Genomic DNA, 24113 nt, shown 5'->3' on the forward strand with positions numbered 1-24113 from the left:
CCATCTACAGCACCACCTGGCGGAAATCGCCGTCGGCCATCTTCTGTGTAACCGAGGCGCACTGCTGGCGGCCGATCAACCGGCCGATCGCTGGTGACAGGAGCTGCTCCTGACCAACCTATGGATCAGGATCTTACGCCTTCGGCTGAATGCCATTCCATGCTGTCGGTCGCAAGCTCAGACTAGTCGTTGAGTTGACAGCGACCTTGGTCACATTCCTCCATTTTCTGTTCACCCTATGTCCATTATCCACTGGAATATCCGCGGTATTCGAGCCAATCGGGATGAATTGTCGATCCTCTTACAATCCTACTCGCCGGTCATCTTCTGTCTTCAGGAAACAAAGCTGCGTCCCCATGACCGCTTTGTTCTCCCTCATTTTCAGTCCGTCCTATATGATCTCCCCTCTGTTGAAGGCACTCCAGCACATGGAGGACTCATGATTCTTGTCCATGAAACTCTCCATTATCACCCAATCCATTTAAACACTTCCTTCCAAGCTGTCGCCGTCCGTCTTTCCCTTTCCGGATACACGTTCTCTCTTTGTACTGTATACATTCCATCGTCCACACCAATAGCACGAGCTGATCTCCTTCATCTTCTTGGTCAGCTTCCACCCCCATATTTGCTGGTTGGGGACTTCAATGCCCACCACCCGCTTTGGGGATCTCCACATCCCTGTCCACGTGGCTCACTATTGCTAGACGTCTTCCACCAAGCAGATCTAGTTTGCCTCAACACTGGGGTCCCTACATTTTTGTCTGCCTCCACGACAAATTTATCTCATTTGGACCTTGCGGTCGGTACTGTTCCGCTAGCTCGGCGCTTCGAATGGTTCGCCCTTGATGATACACACTCGAGTGACCACTTTCCATGTGTCCTTAGACTGCAGCCTCAACAGCCATATATGCGCCCGCGACGCTGGAAGTTTGCCCAAGCCGATTGGACACTTTTTTCATCTCTAGCGACATTCGATACCGTCACTTTCCCAGCGCCGACGATGAGGTCACACATATTACCGACGTTATTCTTACAGCTGCGGAACATTCAATACCACGCACCTCCGAATTGCCCCAGCGCCCCCCAGTTCCTTGGTGGAACGAGGCATGCCGTGATGCACTACGTGAGCGGCGACGTGCTCTCCGCGTTTTCTGCCACCATCCTACTTTGGCCAACTGTATCCGCTATAAGCAGCCCCGAGCGCGATGCCGTCGTGTCATCCGCGATAGCAAGAAGGCAAGCTGGAAATTCTTTATTAGCTCAATTAACGCCTTCACTCCCTCCTCGGAAGTTTGGAGTCGGCTTCGACGGTTCTCAGGCGCTCCTAGTTTCTCCCCGGTCTCTGGGCTCACTGTTGCGCGTGACACATTAGTGGACCCCGTCGCAATTTCTAACTCGTTGGGTCAGCACTTTGCTGAGATTTCGAGCTCTTCAAATTACCCGCCAGCATTTCTCCCGAAGAAACTTGCGGCGGAAGTGCGACCTCTTGCTTTCTCCTCTCAAAATCGCGAAAGCTACAATACTGTTTTCTCGTTGCGGGAACTCCAACATGCACTCTCTTCTTCTCGCTCCTCCGCCCCAGGACCGGATGGTATCCACGTCCAAATGTTGCTGCATTTATCAACCCATAGTCTGCGTTACCTCCTTCGCCTTTATAATCAAATTTGGACCGACAGTACTTTTCCCAGACGATGGCGGGAAGCTATCGTCGTTCCTGTTCCGAAACCTGGAAAGGACAAACATCTCCCCTCTAGCTATCGCCCCATTTCTCTCACGAGTAGTGTCTGTAAGGTTTTGGAGCGTATGGTGAATTACCGTTTAGCGTGGTGGCTGGAATCCCGCAGTCTTTTAACACCTGCCCAATGCGGATTCCGAAAGCATCGTTCTGCAGTTGACCATCTTGTTGCTCTCCACTTATATCATGAACAATTTTCTCCGGAAACGCCAAACGGTAGCAATATTTTTTGATCTGGAGAGAGCATACGATACCTGTTGGAGGACAGGCATCCTCCGCACACTGTTCTCTTGGGGCTTTCGAGGCCGGCTGCCCCTTTTTCTTCGCGAATTTATGGCAGAGCGCACATTTAGGGTGTGGGTGAACACTACTCTCTCCCGCACTTTCTCCCAAGAAAACGGGGTACCCCAGGGCTCCGTGCTGAGTGTTGTACTGTTTGCCATCGCTATAAATCCAATTATGGATTGTCTCCTTCCTGATGTCTCGGGCTCTCTCTTTGTGGATGATTTTGCGATCTACTACAGCTCTCAACGGACCAGCCTTCTTGAACGACGTCTTCAAGGATGTCTCGATCGCCTCCACTCTTGGAGCATCGAAACAGGCTTCCATTTCTCTCCCAGTAAGACCATTTGTGTTAATTTTTGGCGACGTAAGGAGTTTCTTCCACCCTCCTTACATCTAGGACCTGTCAACCTTCCGTTTTCAGACGTCGCTAAATTCTTGGGTCTTATGTTTGACAGAAAACTGTGCTGGTCCTCCCACGTTTCCTATCTTTCGGCTCGCTGTCTGCGATCGCTTAACACCCTCCGTGTCCTGAATGGTATCTCCTGGGGAGCGGACCGAGTGGTCCTTCTCCACCTCTATCGCGCCTTAGTGCGCTCGAAATTGGATTATGGAAGCATAGTCTACTCCTCTGCTCGGCCGTCTATTCTTCGGCGTCTCAACTCTATCCACCACCGTGGATTACGTTTAGTGTCTGGAGCTTTTTACACTAGCCCTGTGGAAAGCGTTTATGCTGAGACTGCTGAACCTCCGCTGTCCAATTGGCGAGCAGTCCTTCTAAGTCGTTATGCTAGCCATCTGTCTTCCATGCCTGCTAATCCAGCCCATGACATTTTTTTTGACGCCTCCTTTGATGTAGGGTATGCAGGCCGCCCCTCCTCCCTACTACCACCGGGAGTCCGCTTCCGTCACCTGCTCCATTCTCTTTCCTTCCGCTTCCCTAAAACCTTCTTGACAACTTGGGGTACAGCACCGCCTTGGCTCCGTCCCCGGATCTGCCTGCTCCGTGACCTTTGTCGATTTCCCAAGGATGGTACCCCTACACTTGTTTATCATCGGGCATTTGCTGCTCTATGTGCACAAATGACGGACGCCACATTTATTTACACCGACGGCTCGAAAACATCGTTAGGTGTAGGGAGTGCCTATTTTGTTGGCGACACCCCAAATCAATTTCGGCTTCCCGACCAGTGTTCGGTGTATACTGCGGAGCTTTACGCTGTTCTCCAGGCTGTCCACTACATCCGCCGCCATCGGCGGATACAGTACGTTATCTGCTCAGATTCTCTCAGCTCTCTCCTCAGTCTCCAAGCTCTTTACCCTGTGCACCCTCTGGTCCACCGGATTCAGGACTGTCTGCGCTTGCTCCACCTGGGGGGCGTCTCGGTGGCGTTCCTCTGGCTCCCGGGACACACTGGTATCTGTGGGAATGAGGCGGCCGATATAGCGGCCAAGGTTGCAGTCTCTCTTCCTTGGCCAGCTATTCAGTCGCTTCCCTTCACCGATCTACGGAGCGGTTTATGTCGAAAAGTTGCTCATTTATGGCATGCGCATTGGTCAACACTTCCCTATAATAAATTGCGGGAAGTGAAAGCCCTTCCTTGCACTTGGACCTGTTCCTCCCGAACAAGTCGTCGGGAGGAGGTAATGTTAGCTAGACTCCGGATAGGGCACTGTCTTTTTAGCCATCGACATCTTTTAAGCGGCGATCCTCCCCCACTCTGTCCCCACTGCTCTCAGCTGTGGACGGTAAGACACCTTTTAATTGAATGCCCCTATTTTAATCCGTTACACTCCCGTCTACAGCTATTGCTTGATCTATCGTCGATTTTAGCAGATGACACGCGCTCAGCCGACCGCGTTCTCCAGTTTATTAGTGACAGTGAAATGACGTCAGTCATTTGAAGCCTTTTTTGGGGACAACCAACCCCTTTCTGTAGTGGATTTTTAAGCATTCCTTCTGCTTTTAGTTTCTCCAATTTTATGACTTTCGTTCCCATTGCTGCTGGTTTTCAATTTCGGTTTTTTACTGTTTCATGTCACGGGCTGGGCGCTAATGACTCCGCTGCAGAGTAAAAATCTCATTCTGGAAACATCCCCCAGGCTGTGGCTAAGCCATGTCTCCGCAATATCCTTTCTTTCAGGAGTGCTAGTTCTGCAAGGTTCGCAGGAGAGCTTCTGTAAAGTTTGGAAGGTAGGAGACGAGATACTGGCAGAAGTAAAGCTGTGAGTACCGGGCGTGAGTCGTGCTTCGGTAGCTCAGTTGGTAGAGCACTTGCCCGCGAAAGGCAAAGGTCCCGAGTTCGAGTCTCGGTCGGGCACACAGTTTTAATCTGCCAGGAAGTTTCATATCAGCGCACACTCCGCTGCAGAGTGAAAATCTCATTCTGGAAACATCCCCCAGGCTGTGGCTAAGCCATGTCTCCGCAATATCCTTTCTTTCAGGAGTGCTAGTTCTGCAAGGTTCGCAGGAGAGCTTCTGTAAAGTTTGGAAGGTAGGAGACGAGGTACTGGCAGAAGTAAAGCTGTGAGTACCGGGCGTGAGTCGTGCTTCGGTAGCTCAGTTGGTAGAGCACTTGCCCGCGAAAGGCAAAGGTCCCGAGTTCGAGTCTCGGTCGGGCACACAGTTTTAAACTGCCAGGAAGTTTCATATCAGCGCACATTCCGCTGCAGAGTGAGTGAAAATCTCATTCTGGAATCATAATCTAGTTTAAAGAAATTGACATTTTTGTCATCTCACCAATTCAGAGCCATATGCATACACAACAGAGCTGCAATCTTTCAGCAGGGGTCGTCTTATGTAGGAGACCACATTGCAACATTCAATGTACTAATTATGATCTGTTGCACAAAAATTGTGGATATTTATTTGTTTTGGATTTGTGGTACTTTCAGGTCTTATTAGGCATGCATTGTCATGGAAATCTGTATGCAAAGCTGTAGCTTATAATAGCAGGTGTTATGAGGTCTGGTAAAAACAGCCTCCTTTCTGCTGTACTGGACTGCAAATGTTTCCACCTAACAAAAGCAATAGTTTATGCATTTCTTATGTACAAACTACCACCTTTTGTTTTTTAAATGACACAGCAGCAGCTAGCTGCGCATGTCACTTTCCTTACCACAAGCAATTGGAGATTTAGTGGTTGGTCATGTGCACAGAGCCAGAGGCTCTGCTGTCTCCCAAGCTCGCTGTGGGCTAAACCTGTGGCATGAATTCGCCAGCAAATTCAGCAGTGGCTGAAGGTGTGGCTCGTAAGCAGATTTACCTGGACAGAACTGCCTCGGCTCTGAGAGGTGGGTAGCTTGGGTGCCAAGGGCACAGCCAGAAGTTACTCTGGGAGAAAACTTGTAAAGAACCGATTGGGCCTTTAGAATAAAGTTTTTAAACCAATTCCCTAAAATATTCCTCGTCTGGCTTCTGTCTTGTATAAAAATGTTAAGCAGGCTGATGCCTGCAAAACTGTAGATTGGGAGAAACAGTTGATTTATTCTGGTATTTAAAATGGAAATCATCAGTGGTTGAATAGGTATGTTTTTCTTGAGCTTGTTTCCTAAACAGTACAAGGCTTTCTCTGCCACTTAACTCAATGTACCTCTGGAAATGCCAATTTTCACATCAACCCTTTGAAAATGTAACTCTCAAGAACACTGACTTCCTACAGCCATTGCACGAACACTGAGTTGTGATAACACATCTGATCTGCATGTACTGATGTCATCCATCTGTGGACAGTTAGCAGCTCCTATCTTTTTATCTTGGTACTGTATCACCAGGTGTCACAGAGCAAGAGATCGGAGCTATGCGATGGCATGCTTTTTGCTAGTGTCATCAATAATGAGGAAAAACTTGTATGTAGTATCTATCAGTTAGTCATAAAATATATACAGATATGTTTACATTAAATAAATAACAATAAAGTAATGTTTTAGATAGGAAGGATGTAATGGCTTATGAGCAGTATCCTATGACATTATACAAATACTTACTATCACGATTAGGAAACTGTATTTACTTGAAGGAAAAACACTAAAATAATTTGTCTCAAAATTTTAAAATGGTGCCTAATAAAAGTGTAAATTGTAACTAGCCCCATAACAGCCTGGAGAAATCAGTTCACATTTGAGAGGGAGGCAAGGTTACACCATCTCCAATGGGACTGTGTGTACAATGCTGATGTTCAAACCAACCTTTGGATTAACAACAGTTGTACTTTTACTTGATTGGACATTATGCAAGGACCTTCATAAACAATGTTGCATAACACTGTACAGTTGTCATTATGGTTCTCCACCAGTCTTATTAAACTGGACTAGCAAAAGTGACATTTGGAATAGCTATTAGTTGAAAATCCAGTATTTGTGACATTCAAATAATGAACCAGATAGCGTCGGCTGAATAAAAGGCTGTAGTGTCCTCAGTGCTGCAGTTTCCTGTCTTCAGCTCTTCTTCTTTTCTAAAAAAGTAAATCTTTGGGATTGGCAGGTTAGCCTGGAGCCAGACTTAGTGTAGTGAATAATCTGCTTGGCTAACTGAAGGATAAAGGTAAGGCCTTCCCCTTTTCATGAAGTTAGGAACAGGATCTTGCTATTTAGCCTCCTCTGTCCAGCGAAATTTTGTCATCTGAGCATTCTGTTTAATGTATGAGTATGAATGAATGAGGAAGGTTTCTTTGTATGTAATCTTGAACTTGTCATACTATCTAAATTCTTTCCATGAATAATCATTTTATGAATGAAATTCTAATTTTTTACTACCTGTATAACAGCTTGAAATTGTCCTAACAAATGTTAAACAAACATTTGCTTTCTGAATTCTACATGCTATTCAAATGTATTAACTTTACATAATATTTGTAATTGTATTTGTAAATTGTCTTACTAATAAACACTAATTATTTGTTAAAAATATTGTTTTTCTTCTATCTCATTTTGTTTTTGTGTTTAACAATGTGCTGTGGTGTTGTTGATAGCAATGACAACTGCATGTGCTGTAGGTACTTTTAATCATTCCTATACATTTGCTGTGTAAGCCATAACACTGAGTCACATGGAAAGTTCATGTGTGAAGCCTCCTGGAAAGTTTGAAGACTTTCAGAGCCATGCCAGAACATATTGTGGATATCACTCAACCCCTTTCACATACTCGGATTTAGGTACAAAAGAGTTGTCATTCCATCACCATAAACAGAAAGCTGGCCAGAACAAGAAATGAACAGAAAAAAATCACAGGTTTTTATTGGAATATATATTGCAAGTGTAGGCTGGATTCCATTGATGGCAGTGTATTTATTGCTTTAAAGAAATTAATCTGTATTAGTAGACTGCTACGTAAGTGTCCCAGTTGCATGTTGCCTGTCTGAATGCTTCCAGGATCAACAAAAACTTTATTTTCAGTATTTCATATCATTATTGACCATTTAAAATGTGGTCATAGTCTACTCATGAAGAGGTATAATAATGAATTAAAGGCAAGTATTAAAGTTAGAAACTGTGTTTAAGCCCTGAGACAATGTAACTCATAGTGCAAAAATTTCCCATTTTCATCCAATATTTGAGAATGAAAGCAATTGGCAACTTCCTTACTTCACACCACCTACAAAATAAAGGAAAAACATTTGTCGCTTAATACATCTTTGCTTTCCCTGCAGCAAAACATCAGCATCAGGCATGACATTTCAATTTATTACTTCTTTACTGCTAACACTATTCACAGTGCATTTGGCAGAGAGTATCTACATTTATTACTGAATGTGCTTGCAAAATTAAATAGGTTATCATTTGTTTGGTTGTGATTTTTTTCAGTAGTCTGTGGATAAATAATACACAACTAATAAAACCAGCATTATTAGGGTTTTGTGTCTTCAACCATAAAATTTTTAAATGCTTGAAGTCAAATATTTAACATATTAACTCATTTTTAAAGTAATCGGATGTTTGAATCTGTTTTATACATGGGATTTCATTTCTTTAAAGAAGTGGGGGGGGGGGGGGTCACTGGTATTATCTAGTCATGTTGTTGCAGATACAGAATGACAGAATGCAAAATAGTTTACTTGTAATTAAGCATCAAATAAAGCAATCAGATGCTTTTAAAGACCACATTTGAGGAGCTGTAATGGCAGAACACTTCAGAGAAAACCTGGAAAATATTGAGTAATTTCCTGATCATTCTATGTTAGTACAGGGTGCTTTCAATCTAGCTGTGATAGAATGGAAGAGTTGCATGATTAAAACACCTGTCAGTGATAGGGATTTGTCCGAGACTATTCTCAATATCTTTTAGGAGTATTGCTTTGAGCAATTACAGTAGAGTTGTGTGGATCAAGTATTAGATACCTGAGTAGCTAACAGACCTTAACTTTTCAATCCAGTTTCTGTAGAGAAGGAAATAAATGACCATAGGGCTGTTACATCATCAGTTACTGGAGATGATATAAAGAATGGTAGGAAGTATTTTTGCTTAACAGATGTTACAGGAAACAGAAGGCAGATTATCAGAGAAATCAACACCAGAAATTAATCTTTCAGGACCATAATGTTGAGTATCAATGGATAAAATTCATATATGCCATCACACAGCTCAATGATCTTTCGCACACTGTGTACTTTGCTTTGGATGTTCATGTGCCGAGCAAGATTATGAGAAATGGGAAGATCCCACTGGGGTTAAACAGATGTTATACAATTGCTACAAAAGTAATGAGAGATTCAAGTGGAGTGAAAGACTTTTGACAAACCCAAGCTGAATGAAGCTGAAATGAGCTAAGGAGAGAAATGTGAGGGGTGTGCAAGAAATTCAAAACTAAAATTTTGCTGAACAATCTGACAAAAAATTCTAAGAATTTTTACACTTCCATAAAGACTGTAAACAACTCAAAATCATCTTCACAAAACTCTATGATCGTATTGACATCAAAATAGAATGTGACAGAGAGAAGACTGTTTCACTACTGTAGATCATAGTACAGTTTCTTTTTTCAGTCGTCACAAGTGACAGTGAGGTAAATGATTTTGAAATTCAAAATTGCCCAACAAGAGAAAAGGCAGGACCTGGTGAGATCCTTATGACTTGGTATAGATTATGCAGAACAACTTGTTCCTCATCTAGCAGAAAATATCTGCTGTAGGGATCAACATGAATTCCACAGACAGCAGTTTCACAAAAATCAGCTTGTTCTGTTCATACACAAGGTCCAGAATGCTGTATATGAAGACATCTAAGTCTATACGATGTTCCTATATGTCCATAAGACATTCAGTAGTGAACAAAATACAGTATAAGTCAAAAAGGAATTTGGACTGATACAGAAGTTTATTGAGACAACTTGAGAATCTATAGATATGCCATTTTCTAGCAAACAACCTCAAGTTTGATTCGCGCAGAGTATCATTACCCCATTCCACCACAGAGAGTGCCAGCGTACTGCACAGTTAAAATGGCTACTTTCACTGGTGCAGAGTGTGCTCACTCTGTGTTTTAGTTTCATGAAATGGACTCTGCAACAACTGTTTGGTGTAAATTTTGCAATGAATGCACTAACGAACCCCCAAGCAGGTCTAAAATTTACTCGTAGCTCGAGACCTTTCCTGAGACTGTTGTTCACTGTGACATGATAAATACCAGGTCATCTGTGTGTTTACGATTGTCAAACAGGTTAGGGAGATTGCATGCACACAAAAACCAATGCAATGTGTGTGTCACGAGACTGGCATTCCATAAAAGACTGTTTGGAAACTACTATGTAGGTGTTTTACACTTGAAATCATAGTGATTCTCAATGGCACATCACATTAGTGATGCAGATAAGATGGCTTGTGGGGGAATTGTGTGTGGAAATGTTGCATTGGATAGAGGACGAGGAGACGTTCCTGAACACAGTAATCTTGAATGATGAGTCTGCATTTCATATTAGTGGCACAGAGTGGCAGATGGGCCTAAATTTTGGGGAGCATTCCTAAAGACGACGACGATGACCACCACCACCACAACCACCACCACCACCACCACCACCACCACCACCAAGATGACACAGACGACTGCTATTACTGCAACTGCTACTACTACTACGACTACTACTACTACTACTACTACTACTACTACTACTAATATTAATAATATCACCACCACTCGCTTATGTTTACAAATGAACTGTTAGATTGGGTTTTTTAGTGTCATTACTTGTAAGATGAAGTTACCTTGATGATCCTGCTTCTCGAATCTTTTGACGACATTGTCATACCATATGTCTTGGCTTTCAAGTATTCCAATTTAGGCACTTGCTGCAGGAATGGTAGCACTTAAACAAAATAGTTTGAAAATTTCTAGAAGAATCTGGTCCATTTCATTCTCAATCATTCATCTGATAATGTCTCCAAAACTGACAGAGTGAAATGTTACTTTATGCTGGGAAGAAAACACAGTCTCTAATTCTACACGCAACTGTGAGTGACGGAAGGATACATCATACGTTATGTAATAATGAATCCACACTGTCTACAGGTAAACGTCGACCACAACTGGCAAACTGAGTGAGTGGTATCACGTAATATAAGGAAGAGCAGTTTATTACCATGTGAAAATCTTGTTTCCAGTTGCATTGTATCATCCAATACCTTGAAGTACTACGGTTTGTATTTTGACATCAATGGATTGCCATTGTATTCATCCGTCATTTCAGTACTGTTCGTTTAAGCTTCACCTTGCAAATTAGTTGAGAGTTTCATGGAATTTAAAAAGTCGATAAATTTATTTTCATTTCTTAACTTTTTTATGTAAGCTGTGTGTTCTGAGGCAGAATTGTTGCAAAAATACACATTGTTTTTTTCTGAAGAATGTTGAAAGGCAGTTCAGTCTTTCAAAAACAGAGGGTAAAAACCACAGGCTTCTCTTTAGTCATTGCACTAGAATCTGGACTGCTGGTTGTTGGATTTAAAATCTTGATTAGACCCAGACAGTTTCATGAATTACAGATATTATTGCGGCACTACAGTTCCATCTTGTTTGACTGCTGGAGTGAATATGTTAACCAACAGTATTGTGAAGAATTCCTGTCCATTAAAGTACTGTTGGAAGAAAGCAGAAATAACCTGAAGGGTGGACAAAAAAATCCTTAATGGTTTTATACAAGAACAGCTCTACTGGAAAGCTAAATTTAAATGATATGCAAAACAGTGAGTTGAGGAGAGCTTGTGTGTGTGTGTGTGTGTGTGTGTGTGTGTGTGTGTGTGTGTGTGTGTGTGTGTGTGTGTGTGGAGGAGGAGGAGGAGGAGGAGGAGGGGGGGGGGGGGACAATATCACGGATCTTAGTTTGCAGGTGATTTAATTCTCTTGCCAGAACAGAAGCATGAGCATAGGTTTGGGCTGCCGTATCATAATTCTGAAGCTTGCCTCTCAGAACATTGAATAAAGCAGCAGCAGTTCTAGCTTGGCTAACATCACAAAAACAAAAAAAATATTCTTGAATGTCTCTGACAAGCGTCCATTTGGATCACAACAATAAAGCAATGTGACTTGTCTGAAGCGTCTGTTGTTCTGTACACAGTGCAGGTGTAAAATGAGGTTCTGTCCAAAGTTGAATGTATATACTCGCAAGTCTGCTCACTTATAAATTTAATCGCTTCGTTCTGTATAGCCTTTGAAAGTCTCCAAAAATAGCACATTTTCTTCCAGTTTGCTTTCAAATCTTTGTCTCTGCTTAGCACAAGTTTAAAAATGGCTCTGAAATTTCCGAGATCAAGGGAATCTTCTAATAATCGTGACACCTGAAAGCTAGTTCCAGCTTATGCAAAAGACTTGTGACATCAGTTAGAATTTTCAAAATGTCTCTGTTTGCTTTCACTTCATTGTTGTGTTTCTTCAATTCGTCATGTTAATTAAGTAGCTCCAAAGTACTAAATAGTTCTTTATGTGAAATAAACCTATGTAAATAATCTTTAGAAGAAGTGTAATGTGCTAAATCTGTAAACAGATTGTCAAAATCCTCAGCAGACCATACAGTTTTTTTTGTGCTTAACAGCTAACATGGCGAGTAGAATACTTTCCCTATCGTAGGGCTCACACATAACCACTTGTGCTGCTCATACCAAGAACTTCGGAATGCACATGTTTTGAACTTATCTTTCTGAATGTAATGTCAGTGCTGGATATCCTTTCTTCAAAATTTAATGTCTTTCAGTTTTGCACCTCTTTGAAAACAAAAGCTCCTGAAAGTAAGTAATGAAGTCCTCATTTGAAAGTGTTACATCAGTACCTGTACAAGACTAGGCTCCAACCATGTTCACTACAATCGGGACAATTGTAGTCCAATTCATGAATGATGGCAGTTCATGCAGCTTGAGACAAGGACAGGGATTGCATTGTTGCCAGTTCCAAGTGACAGTTGCGGTGCACACATACACATGCTTGTGCCTGATGAAAGCATGTACCCTGCAAATTATGTCTATTGCTTTATTGTGTAGAATTTGTCACTCACCACCACCATCAGGCATGACAACTCTAATCCAGTGGAATAAAAATTCACTAAATAACTTGGTATGACTGCAGATAATACTCGCATTACATACAGCATTCACAGCAGAGTGCTCGGAACACTACTGAACACTCATTGATTGATTGTTGGCGAACGCGTGACGTAGGTGCATACAATTAGCATAAACTCGACCACAGATGTCTGTGACTCCAACTGTAACATAAGAGCAACCTACGGAGGTGGCACCACAGCCACTGGCCTCTCGTGCTGTGGAACTGCATGGCAACACTGCCATGACAGCTTGTACCCCTCTTCTCTTCCTAGTAGTGACAACATGGTTACCACGGCAACTGAGTGTTGCCAGAGGCCAGGCATATACCTGGCCGCCTTGCTATATGCCTCATGCCTCCGCTTAGGTTAGATCTAAGCTTTCGCACTTTGACTTGTTCTGTAGTGCTGTTGGTTTAGGAGGAATAATAAGAGCTAATGTCTTTCACACTCACTGACAAAGGTGCATGAAGGTGTATTGTATAAATAACTATTGCTGCTGCTACCACCACCAACACAACAGAAAAGTGAGGTGGCCTGGCCTCTCTTGCTTCCTCTGATAAATTACTGTTGGTAGCATGGTGAACAGCCATGACTGGTATATGGGGCAGCAAAAATCCACTTGCAACCTCAGAACATGTTCTTGACAGCTTAAGAGTCAATGTGTTTTGTGCTCTTAGCAATTTGAAAGTGTATGAACCTTTCTTCTTCTTGGAGAAAACTGTTACTGGTATTGTATCTGGATATTCTTGAAAACTTCTTGATCCCACAGATCAGTGAAGATAACAGACGTAGGATAATTTATGACAAGCAAGACAGCATGCCACCTCATTTCCTCGTGGAAGTTTAAGGTTTTTTGAATAATTGCTGGCTGTGAAGGGCCAATCGCATGGCCACTTTGCTCCTCAGACTTGACACCAGTGGATTTCTTTCTCTGGGGTTTCATTAAAGACTGTGTGTGTGTTCCTCCGCTACCTAACAATTTAGCTGAGCTGAAAAATTGAATCTACAGTGCCAGTACACGTTACACTTGATTTGCCGCACCAAGTGTAGGTTGAAATTTATTACTGGTGGGATGTTTGCTGCATCACAAATGGTAGTCATATTGAACCAAAATTACACTTGATACTTTAATGTGAAACTTGAAGTTATTTGCTACAAAATGGCACATCTACTGATTTTGTAAGTTATTTCAGTAAATTTCTGTATCATTCCAAAGCAGTGAACTCTTTTTTGGCACTCTCTGTACAAACTAACAATATTGGACCTGAAACTTCCTGGCAGATTAAAACTGTGTGCCCGACCGAGACTCGAACTCGGGACCCTTGCCTTTCGCGGGCAAGTGCTCCACCAACTGAGCCACCGAAGCACGACTCACGACCGGTACTCACAGCTTTACTTCTGCCAGTACCTCTTCTCCTACCTTCCAAACTTTACAGAAGCTCTCCTGCGAAACTTGCAGAACTAGCACTCCTGAAAGAAAGGATATTGCGGAGACATGGCTTAGCCACAGCCTGGGGGATGTTTCCAGAATGAGATTTTCACTCTGCAGCGGAGTGTGCACTGATATGAAACTAAGCCATGTCTCCGCAATATCCTTTCTTTCAGGAGTGCTAGTTCTGCAAGTTTCGCAGGAGAGCTTCTGTAAAGTTTGGAAGGTAGGAGACGAGGTACTGGCAGAAGTAAAGCTGTGAGTACCGGTCGTGAGTCGTGCTTCGGTGGCTCAGTTGGTGGAGCACTTGCCCGCGAAAGGCAAGGGTCCCGAGTTCGAGTCTCGGTCGGGCACACAGTTTTAATCTGCCAGGAAGTTTCATATCAGCGCACACTCCGCTGCAGAGTGAAAATCTCATTCTGGAAACATCCCCCAGGCTGTGGCTAAGCCATGTCTCCGCAATATCCTTTCTTTCAGGAGTGCTAGTTCTGCAAGTTTCGCAGGAGAGCTTCTGTAAAGTTTGGAAGGTAGGAGACGAGGTACTGGCAGAAGTAAAGCCGTGAGTACCGGTCGTGAGTCGTGCTTCGGTGGCTCAGTTGGTGGAGCACTTGCCCGCGAAAGGCAAGGGTCCCGAGTTCGAGTCTCGGTCGGGCACACAGTTTTAATCTGCCAGGAAGTTTCATATCAGCGCACACTCCGCTGCAGAGTGAAAATCTCATTCTAGAAATATTGGACCTGCTTTGAAACTTGATTCCTGGCAGATAAAATTCATTATGCCCTCCGTAATGGAATTTTAGTGCTGTTTATTAGAAAGCTGAAATACCAGAAAATTGTAGTGAAATTAGGAAGACCTACAGAGGATTGAAACCTGTAGTGACTGACAGTTAACCCATAACATAAATATGTATATCATATTGAACATAAATAGCTAGGAAAGCAATTTCTTTTTTTAATTCACTGGAAACCATAATAACTATAAAATGTGTAACAGTATTTGTCTGGAGTAATTAGAACTTTTCATTGGAAATGTAGATATAGGCTAAGATTTTATGGAAGAACCTTAAGGAAATGTAATTCAATCACAAAAGAGGTAGCGTACAAAACCCTCATTCGACCAGTTCGTGAATAAGGTCTGCAGTTTTTCAGCCATTGGGATTAATAGTTGAGGGGCACGAAAGGGTAGCAGTGGTTGGGAAGGGAGTGAGACAGGGTTGTAGCCTATCCCCGATGTTATTTAATCTTTATATTGAGCAAGTAGTAAAGGAAACAAAAGAAAAATTCAGAGTAGGAATTAAAAACCATGGAGAAAAATAAAAACTTTGAGGTTTGCCGATGACTTTGTAATTCTGTCAGAGGCAGCAAAGGACTTGGAAGAGCAGTTGAACGGAATGGAGAGTGTCTTGAAAGGAGATATAAGGTGAAGGTCATCAAAAGCAAAATGAGGATAATGAAATGTAGTAGAGTTAACTCAGGTGATGCTGAGGGAATTAGATTAGGAAATGAGACACTTAAAGTAGTAAAGGAGTTTTGCTATTTGGGGAGCAAAATAACTGATGATGGTCGAAGTAGAGAGGATATAAAATGTAGACTGGCAATGGCAAGAAAAGTGTTTCTGAAGAAGAGAAATTTTTTAACATCGAGCATAGATTTGTCAGGAAGTGGTTTCTGAAAGTATTTGTATGGAGTGTAGCCATGTATGGAAATGAAACATGGACAATAAATAGTTTGGGCAAGAAGAGAATAGATGCTTTTGAAATGTGGTGCTACAGAAGAATGCTGGGGTAGATCATGTAACTAATGAGGAGGTACTGAATAGAATTGAGGAGGAGAGAAATTTGTGGCACAGCTTGACTAGAAGAAGGGATCAGTTGGTAGAACATGTTCTGAGGCATCAAGGGATCACCAATTTAGTATTGGAGGGCAGTGTGGAGGGTAAAAATTGTAGAGGAAGACCAAGAAGGTTTGTTTAGTAAACATGAAATTGTTTAGTTGCTCTTCAAATTTAAGTGGCTGACACTACAAGAGGTGAATCAGAAAGAGTTATACTTTTAAATTCTGAGAACCTAAATTTCAAACAGAGTTAAGAAACATATTGCTTCTTGGTGCATCCATACCAAAGAATGACCATGATGGAAAAATCCGAAATTTTATCACGTGCAGTGTCTTACCAACAGTCCTCTATCCTGTACCCCATTCCTGAATGGAACAGGAAAGCATGGGCTTGGAGGAATGATAATGGCAACAAAACTGCCCTGTCACAGCCCATAAAAAGACTTCCAAAGTACTACTGATGTATCTCCACATTCCCATACTTAAATAAGAGATAACAACAAACAGGGTCTTCAGCATAGTGATATCAGACAAGTCACCACAATTATTGGTAACTGCTAGGCATGATAGAAAATGTGGTGTCATCAAACCTTGTAGATAGTGATTTCCATGCTGAAATGGAATGTATACAGAAACATTATGATGTTTTTATTTAATCTCTATATATATATATATATATATATATATATATATATATATATATATATATATATATACCCAAGGCCCATGTTTTAGAGACTTCATGTATCTTCTACTCCAACGTGTGTCTTCTACTATAATTTCTACATATCAGCTGACTGCTGATTTATTCCCCTACTGCTTACAAGTTGATCCAAGCACAGATTAAAAAACCGATACTTTTACAAAGCATGTCATCTGTCCTGTTTTTCTTTGCTTCTTGCCTCCCTAGAGCATGAACAGAAAACTTGAGAGTCATTTTGCGAATGTGCACACAAACAAATACTGTAATTCAGTTGCCACAGCATTTTTGTGAATTGCATTGTTTTATGTTTTGTACTGAGTATTCCATGTGAAAACATTTTGAGGTTCATGGTGTAAACCACCAGAGACAACAGAAAGAAGTAATTTCAAATGTGGTAACACTTAGTACATAACATGAAACTTTGGTCATGTTTGCAGTAGAGAATTAGGAAGGTGCAGCATAAGTTTTTGAACATCTTGTTTTTCCCCTCTTTAATCTGAATCTGAAAGTAATGCAGCTAATTCCTGTTATGATACTCTCTGGATCTGCACTGCACAATTCCAAAAGAAGAATAGGAATCTTGTGTCTGTATATGTGTGGATGGATATGTGTGTGTGTGCGCGAATGTATACCTGTCCTTTTTTCCCCCTAAGGTAAGTCTTTCCGCTCCCGGGATTGGAATGACTCCTTACCCTCTCCCTTAAAACCCACATCCTTTTGTCTTTCCCTCTTCTTCCCTCTTTCCTGATGAGGCAACAGTTTGTTGCGAAAGCTTGAATTTTGTGTGTGTGTTTGTGTGTGTTTGTGTGTCTATCGACCTGCCAGCGCTTTCGTTCGGTAAGTCACATCATCTTTGTTTTTAGAAGAATAGGAATCTGTTCACTATAGATCTGCCATGTATGAGCCACCATCCAGTTTCTTGTACATATTGCAGTTCAAACTGTTGTTAAACTTTATTGCTTAGTGGCACCTTCAGTGAACCAGACGACTCTGAATTTCTGTGACTGAAGTTAGTTGCTAAGGTTTTTTAGAAGGCACATATTGATAATAAACTGCGGATGGGAAATGCAGTTACATTTGCAATTATAATATTGTTCCATCATCACTAATGATACAATGAAAGTTGTTTGGCTATTTTCAATCATGAATGCCAAATAAGGTAATATCTATTGGCAGTGCAGCCCAGTTGAGGCAAAAAACAATAATGTTAGCCGATATGTGAATCATTCACAGAATTAATTTGAGAAGCTGGTGCAGTTCTATTATTTAAAAATCTGGAGACACTTACACTAATATGACAGTAGATCTACTTGCTTACGAGAGTTTTAGTTGACAACAGGAACATTTTTGAAAGGAACTCCAGTATCTGTTCACATATGATCACTTTATTTCTGTTGAACCAAGTTGTTACAGCACTAAACTCATTTGGGAACATAACCCTATGATACACAATGTATTCAGGATATTTTCTTTTTCATTATTGCCAGCATTCTGTTCCAGAGTGTACTATGGAATGATTTTTGATTGGTCCTTAGTACCTAGCTGGGTACCCAGTCTTTTTATGTTCTCTTTAATCCAGATTTAATGACTAGACAGGTTTGTAAGTAAAGTCAGTTTATTTCTTTACAGGTTTCCCTTAATTTCAGATGCACTAAAAAATCTGAGCTATATTACACAGCTGTGCCTTCAGTAATTTAACCTCAACCGTTCTTCATCTTTGCCATAGTTTAGAATCCCCAGTGAAATTTCTGTTTAAGACAGAGCTCTGTACTGACCCAAAGGTAGTAGAGAAAACTGAATTTGACCATAAGGGAAAGTTTCTCGTATCATTATGTTACCTTGGCACAGGGATGCATGGACCACAGACTGCAAGCAGCCCAACATCGATATGATAAGAGCACAAGGACAGTCAGCAAAATCTTATTAAAAAAAGTAATTTGATGTTTTGCTGGAAATCAAGTTACTAGAGATAAGAGTTTGGAATTTTGAGAAACAGGCATTGGTTTGGTGGGAGTGACTTACCTATGCCTATATTAACTATGATTCCATTTTCTTGCCATTTCTTAGTGGACTAAAGCTGTATATACAAAAACAGACGACTTAAGTTCACCAGGCTTGTGTAAGGATTTGCACCCCACAGATAAAAGAAATGTTATATGTCATGCGTGTATCTTTCTGATTCCCTGCTTCGTATTTTGATGAAATATCTTTGAGCATTGGAAACAAAGACAAATTTGCGTAATCTGGTGATTTGTCAGATACTTCAAATGGTATGAATTTCATGTGCATTGTACCACAATTACAGCCAGTTACTGCTGTGTTGTCAGTCATGTTGTTTATTACAAGATCATCTGGCAGTAATGTGCATGATGTTCCCATGCTCTCCTTGAGAATGAATTTGTTTCTCTAAACATTGTTCAATCCCTTTCTCTAGATAATTGTTACTTACAACTTTGTCTGTTAAATGAGTATTAGACTGTGTTAAAACCAGACAGATAGCAACAGTGTTACTTTGTTAGTATTATGCAGTGCGAGTATGTGCACTGCTAAATTCAGCAAAATCTGTTCTCCCTCTCATTCTCAAAGAAATTAATGTTTTCGTAATGATATTTGACTTCTTATTTTGTAATTTTCTTAGAACGTAATTAAATATGTTGATTTTAATAGTAATAATAATTAATTTTTCTGTTTTTGTTTTGTTAAGGGTTCCACAACTTGTATAGTGTACTGGTCTACATGCCACTCACAAAGACATCTGAACCATTTACAAAAATATTCCACGAAACTGTTGTTAATGTAAGGAAATTTGAGTACACATGGAAGATACGCAATATAACACACTGTGGAAAGCAACCAGGAGAAGCTCTAGAGTCATCCATATTCTGTGCTGGTGACGACTGTTCAGTTAAATGGCAGTTGCTGTTGTATCCTTATGGGTCATACAAGGAGTTCAGAAAAAGCCTCTCTCTTCATCTCACCCTCGTGTCATGTCACCAGTCATCAGTATATGCCAAATACAGATTTAGTTTACTGGATAGCAATGAGAAAGAACATTTTGTGAAGTCAACAAGTTGGGCTGTTTTGTTCAGACCCGGTTACTGGCAAGGCTACGACGAATATGTCGATCGGAGCAGCTTGTTAGATTCTCCTTTCGATCTGCTGTCAGACGATACGCTGACAATCCGTTGTAGCGGAGGAGTCGTAGCGGACTGGACAGTACCTGTGCCGGAGTGCAGTCTACGTGAGGATCTTGGGGCTCTACTAGATTCGGCCAGATTTGGTGACGTCTGGCTCTGGACGTTAGATGGTCGTCACCTTCTGGCCCACAAAGCTATATTAGCTGCACGTAGTCCAGTTTTCTCAGCTATGTTCAATCACAATATGGAAGAGACCAACTGCAATCGTGTAGACATAACAGATGTCGACTATGACGTCTTGCGGGAAGTAGTGCGCTACATGTATACTGGGCACACGCCGAACTTAGAAGGAGCAGCAGACTGTCTGTTAGCTGCTGCCGATAAGTACCAGCTCCCTGGTTTGAAAGCCATGTGTGAAAATGAACTTGGTGCGGGGCTTACCACAGAAAATGCTGCCGGACTGCTCATTCTCGCTGATCGCCACGGCGCAGCTTCCCTCAAGGAGCGTACTCTCAGATTTATAGATGCACATCTGAAACATGTAATTGGAACTGCTGGATGGAAACAAGTAACCTTGTCACATCCTAACCTTGTTAAGGAAGTGTCAGGGGAACCTTTGCTACATGATGGAACGTAAATGGAATGATAGGAATATTTTTTCGTATTGTATACATATGGGTAAAAGGTGCAAAAAGCATTCTTAGGCACTGCTACTCCTGGTCTAGAAATGTGCATAGGGTGCACGTATCTGTTAAAAAATCTTATTTCTCTGCCATTTTTCACTATTTTGCATTTATTTTTATAATTTTATTTCTTGTTGTATAGACTGTAATTACTTTTCTGTAGTGTTGAAACCTCTGTGCATTATCGTGTGTAATGTGTGATGACAGGTGAAACATTAGTTGGACAAATTGTGTGGTTTCTTGTATTTTTCTGCTACGTGTTACAGAATTTCCTACAATTTTACTATTCATGCAACATGTACTTAGTGTGGTTATCAGTACTGTGTAGGCATCTGCAAGGGGAAGGGGTTGTGCAAATTAACATTAGAAATAGAAAGCATGGAGTAATGCAGTAAATTCTTAAACATAAACAGATCTCAAGTTTCATAAGAAAATAGTACTGTAGATGTCATTAAAGTTGAATAAGTGTTTTTAAAAAATTCCATGTTTCTTCACGTCATGGAACATTAACACTTTTGCTGGTTATTTTTGTTGATATCCAGCAGTATTTTCTCAATTATTCTGAATTTTTATATTTCAGATTTTATAATTTCAGTATCAACATAACACCACTGGCCTATAATAATTTTTTGTTAATATTTTCTGTCTATACTTAATAAATGATCAGTTACTTTCGATGTAATCATACGATGTTATAATTTCGGATTGTTGAATTTCAGACAGTATTGTTATTTTAGAATTTTGCCCCCTGTTGGATTAATTTCTGTGGATTCCATTCCATTTAAATTTATATTGCCTCACTCCTATTTACATTTGCAACCTGCTTGCTGTGTCATTAGCCACGTACATCGTGAATGCGTGTTATGACACGAGTTTACATTATAATGTTTCTTTGTAGTGGACAGCTCAGGGTAAATTATTTATAGTTATTCACATTTTAAAATATTTTTTGGTTCCTATTGCCTCATATGTCTTCAACAATGAGGAAGAAATTACTCAGGTGTGAAATAAGTATCAGTATTGATTTTGGTTTTATTGTCTTTGATAATTATATTAACCTGATCACTGTTAGTGCAATTTCTATGTATATTTGTAAATAATTGATCAATACAAACTGATGTAATTGTGTAGGATGTGTAGCACAGTTACTAATCTTTATACATATGTAATTTTTTTGAAGTTAAGTTTGATTATTGCAAAACAGTTTGTGAACCAACTGCAGTGGATTTTGCAGTGGACTTTATAAGTGCAAATTGTTATGTTTGAGTAACAAGGCAAAGTTCAGAAGGTGGTTTAGTTTGCAGATGAAGGAGCTGGTGATGCAGAGAACATGCTTGACACAGTAGTTGACTTCAAGATGTTGCCTGTTTGCGTAATATTGAAAGTTTATGAATTAAATGATAATGAGAGATTAAAATTGTATCATGTACGGATGATTGAAAAGCATGCAGGAGATGCATTCTTCATTTAATATTGAGAAAATGGTTTATTAATGTTCTATTGTCTTAATGTTCAAGGTAGTGATAAGCTATGTATGTTGAATTTGCTTGAAAGAATTATACTGCAGAATACGAGAGGAAAAAAATTGTTAAATGTCATTCACATTACAAAACCAAATAAATATAAATATTTTAATGTGTTGTAGCCAGAAGTAACACTAGCTAGCTATGAAGGCTAGACTCTCTTTACATTGATGAAATACAGCAAATCATGTTTGGCAATCTTTTGTTTTATGATGTTTCAGTTGAGTACCCAAATAACATTTTTTTAACTGATCCTACTACCAGTCAATGGAAAATGTACAAGGCTGAGTATGAGTACTCAGAACATTATACTGCAACTTATTTAAATATTTATTCCTCTTGTCTTCTTTGAAGTTAGTGTAGCCAAAGGAAATTGATGTCTGTAAATGAGAGGAAGCTGAAGAAAAATAAATATCTATAAAAAGCAACTTACATTAATGCCGAGTAAATTGTCACACTAGTGCACTATGAAACCACCAGTTGCAAACTTGAGGTGTTAGAATCAAACTGGGTCATCTGCACGTAGGACACACCTGCATTTTTGACAGTGGGACAGTAGTTGGTGTGATGAGGAAAGAAGGCAGCTACAGTAGCCTGTTTGGGTGAATGATGTTGAGACATTTATTGGACAAACTATTCTGATGAGCTTTTGGCAGATTAGAGGCAGGGCAGAATTATAGGTGCTTAAATATTCATCCTTCTATTGCTCACAGACTAATGCAATAATTTGTCGCGAGCTGTTCGACATCCAGAAGGATCAGCTGAGGATAACCACGTCAACAACACAATCCAATGTCTGAAATGTCTGATAGTCACTTCTACACATTTCAGTAAATAGGAATGTGACTGTAATCCAACTGCAGCCCCCCCCCCCCCCTCTCCGTTTTTTTTTAAACCAATACTATATACAGCAGGTTTATGAGGATGTGTACAGCTGGTCACTGACCTCGAGAGAAGTGCTTACTGTAGCTATGCCAATTTTCATGTTGGACGTTGCTCAGTGGAGAGCAGTTTTCACCATAAATAAATTGCAGTTAACATTTAAAGCAACTGCGGCTTTGTTTTGCTTTGGTAGGAAACCAGTACTCATGAGCTGCTGGGTGGACATAAACACTTCTACATTTTACCACTGAAAACAATCTTACCACTGGAAATTGTGATTGAACTGCTGTACCAAGCTGACATCCTTAACAGTTCTGTAAATACTGTTTTGTTGCAGTATGTGTTGATTTCAGACACTACTGACAAACATAACTGCAATGCTATGAAAACGATATGTAACAAATAACAAACTGGCATGAAGTTTACTACATGCTTTGTTATGCAAATGATCAGTATTTCAGTGCAACCACACAAAGTACTACAAGTAATGCATCTACATTCTGCATGTAAGGAAAGATCATGCAGTGGGTTTTTCATTCAGAATCTGCATTTGGATATTTGTTGTTGTGAAAAGAGGTGTTAGACCTTATGTGACAAGTCCACCAACACATATTATCTGCCAGCGGCAGGATCATGGCCTATTGACAGTGCAGTTTACCATTCCACAATATTGCTACTTGTGTTGGTCAGGTCACTGTGATTGTAATAAGGATATGGAAGTGATAGGTTGAAGAGGATCTTAATCACCACACTGTAGGATCTCAGTGGCCTCATGCAACTACGATCTGAGAAGACACATTTTTACATGTGTACCTGAAAGAACAGACACTATTGACGATTCACAGCTGTACAGGCACATATGAAAGTATTATAAACCTAAGTCTCGATTCCTTGTTGTCTCATTCTTCCCATTTTGGGAATCGAGGTAATGTTGTGAGCACTAGGTAATGAATTCTGTTGACTACGATATAAGGATATAGACAGTGTGACATGTGGAAGTATGGGTCAGTCTGGAGAGTGTGTACGGAAAGTGCAACTGGTTAAGGTGACTGCTCATGATAAGTGGGAAATCTGGTTTTGAGTCCTGGTCCGGCACGAATTTTCATGTTCCTATTGGGTTGTTGATCTGTACCTGATTCAGCTGACGTCAAGGAATTCACATTCATTGAATTAGTTTCAAATTAGGAAACACGTTTGTTCAGCTGTGCTGTATCATTCAGTCTCGTCATATAATTTGAATCAGGAAATTGGCACGTAAGCAGCAGCAAAAAAAAAAAAAAAAAAATCATGAGCAGTGTGGCGGCATCCGGAGCACCACGGATGGTCAGTGTGGCAACCACTGTTGCGGCTTCTCTCGATGCAGCAGTAGAGAAATGGGCATGCCCAGTC

At 40.8% G+C, this 24113-nt stretch overlaps 1 protein-coding gene across 1 annotated transcript in view; it reads left to right on the forward strand.

The window, feature by feature from the left end:
• The window catches only part of LOC126195108 (speckle-type POZ protein-like), a 48058-nt gene extending 25819 nt beyond the window's left edge, over window positions 1-22239 (forward strand). The window contains exon 2 of the mRNA XM_049933577.1: window positions 19204-22239. Within this exon, the coding sequence (XP_049789534.1) occupies window positions 19204-20273 (1070 nt within the window). The 3' untranslated portion in view covers window positions 20274-22239. The remainder of the gene's footprint in view (window positions 1-19203) is intronic.
• The last annotated feature ends 1874 nt before the right edge of the window (window positions 22240-24113 follow it).

Source organism: Schistocerca nitens, chromosome 7 (genome assembly GCF_023898315.1).
Source record: "Schistocerca nitens isolate TAMUIC-IGC-003100 chromosome 7, iqSchNite1.1, whole genome shotgun sequence".
Lineage (NCBI taxonomy): Eukaryota > Metazoa > Arthropoda > Insecta > Orthoptera > Acrididae > Schistocerca > Schistocerca nitens.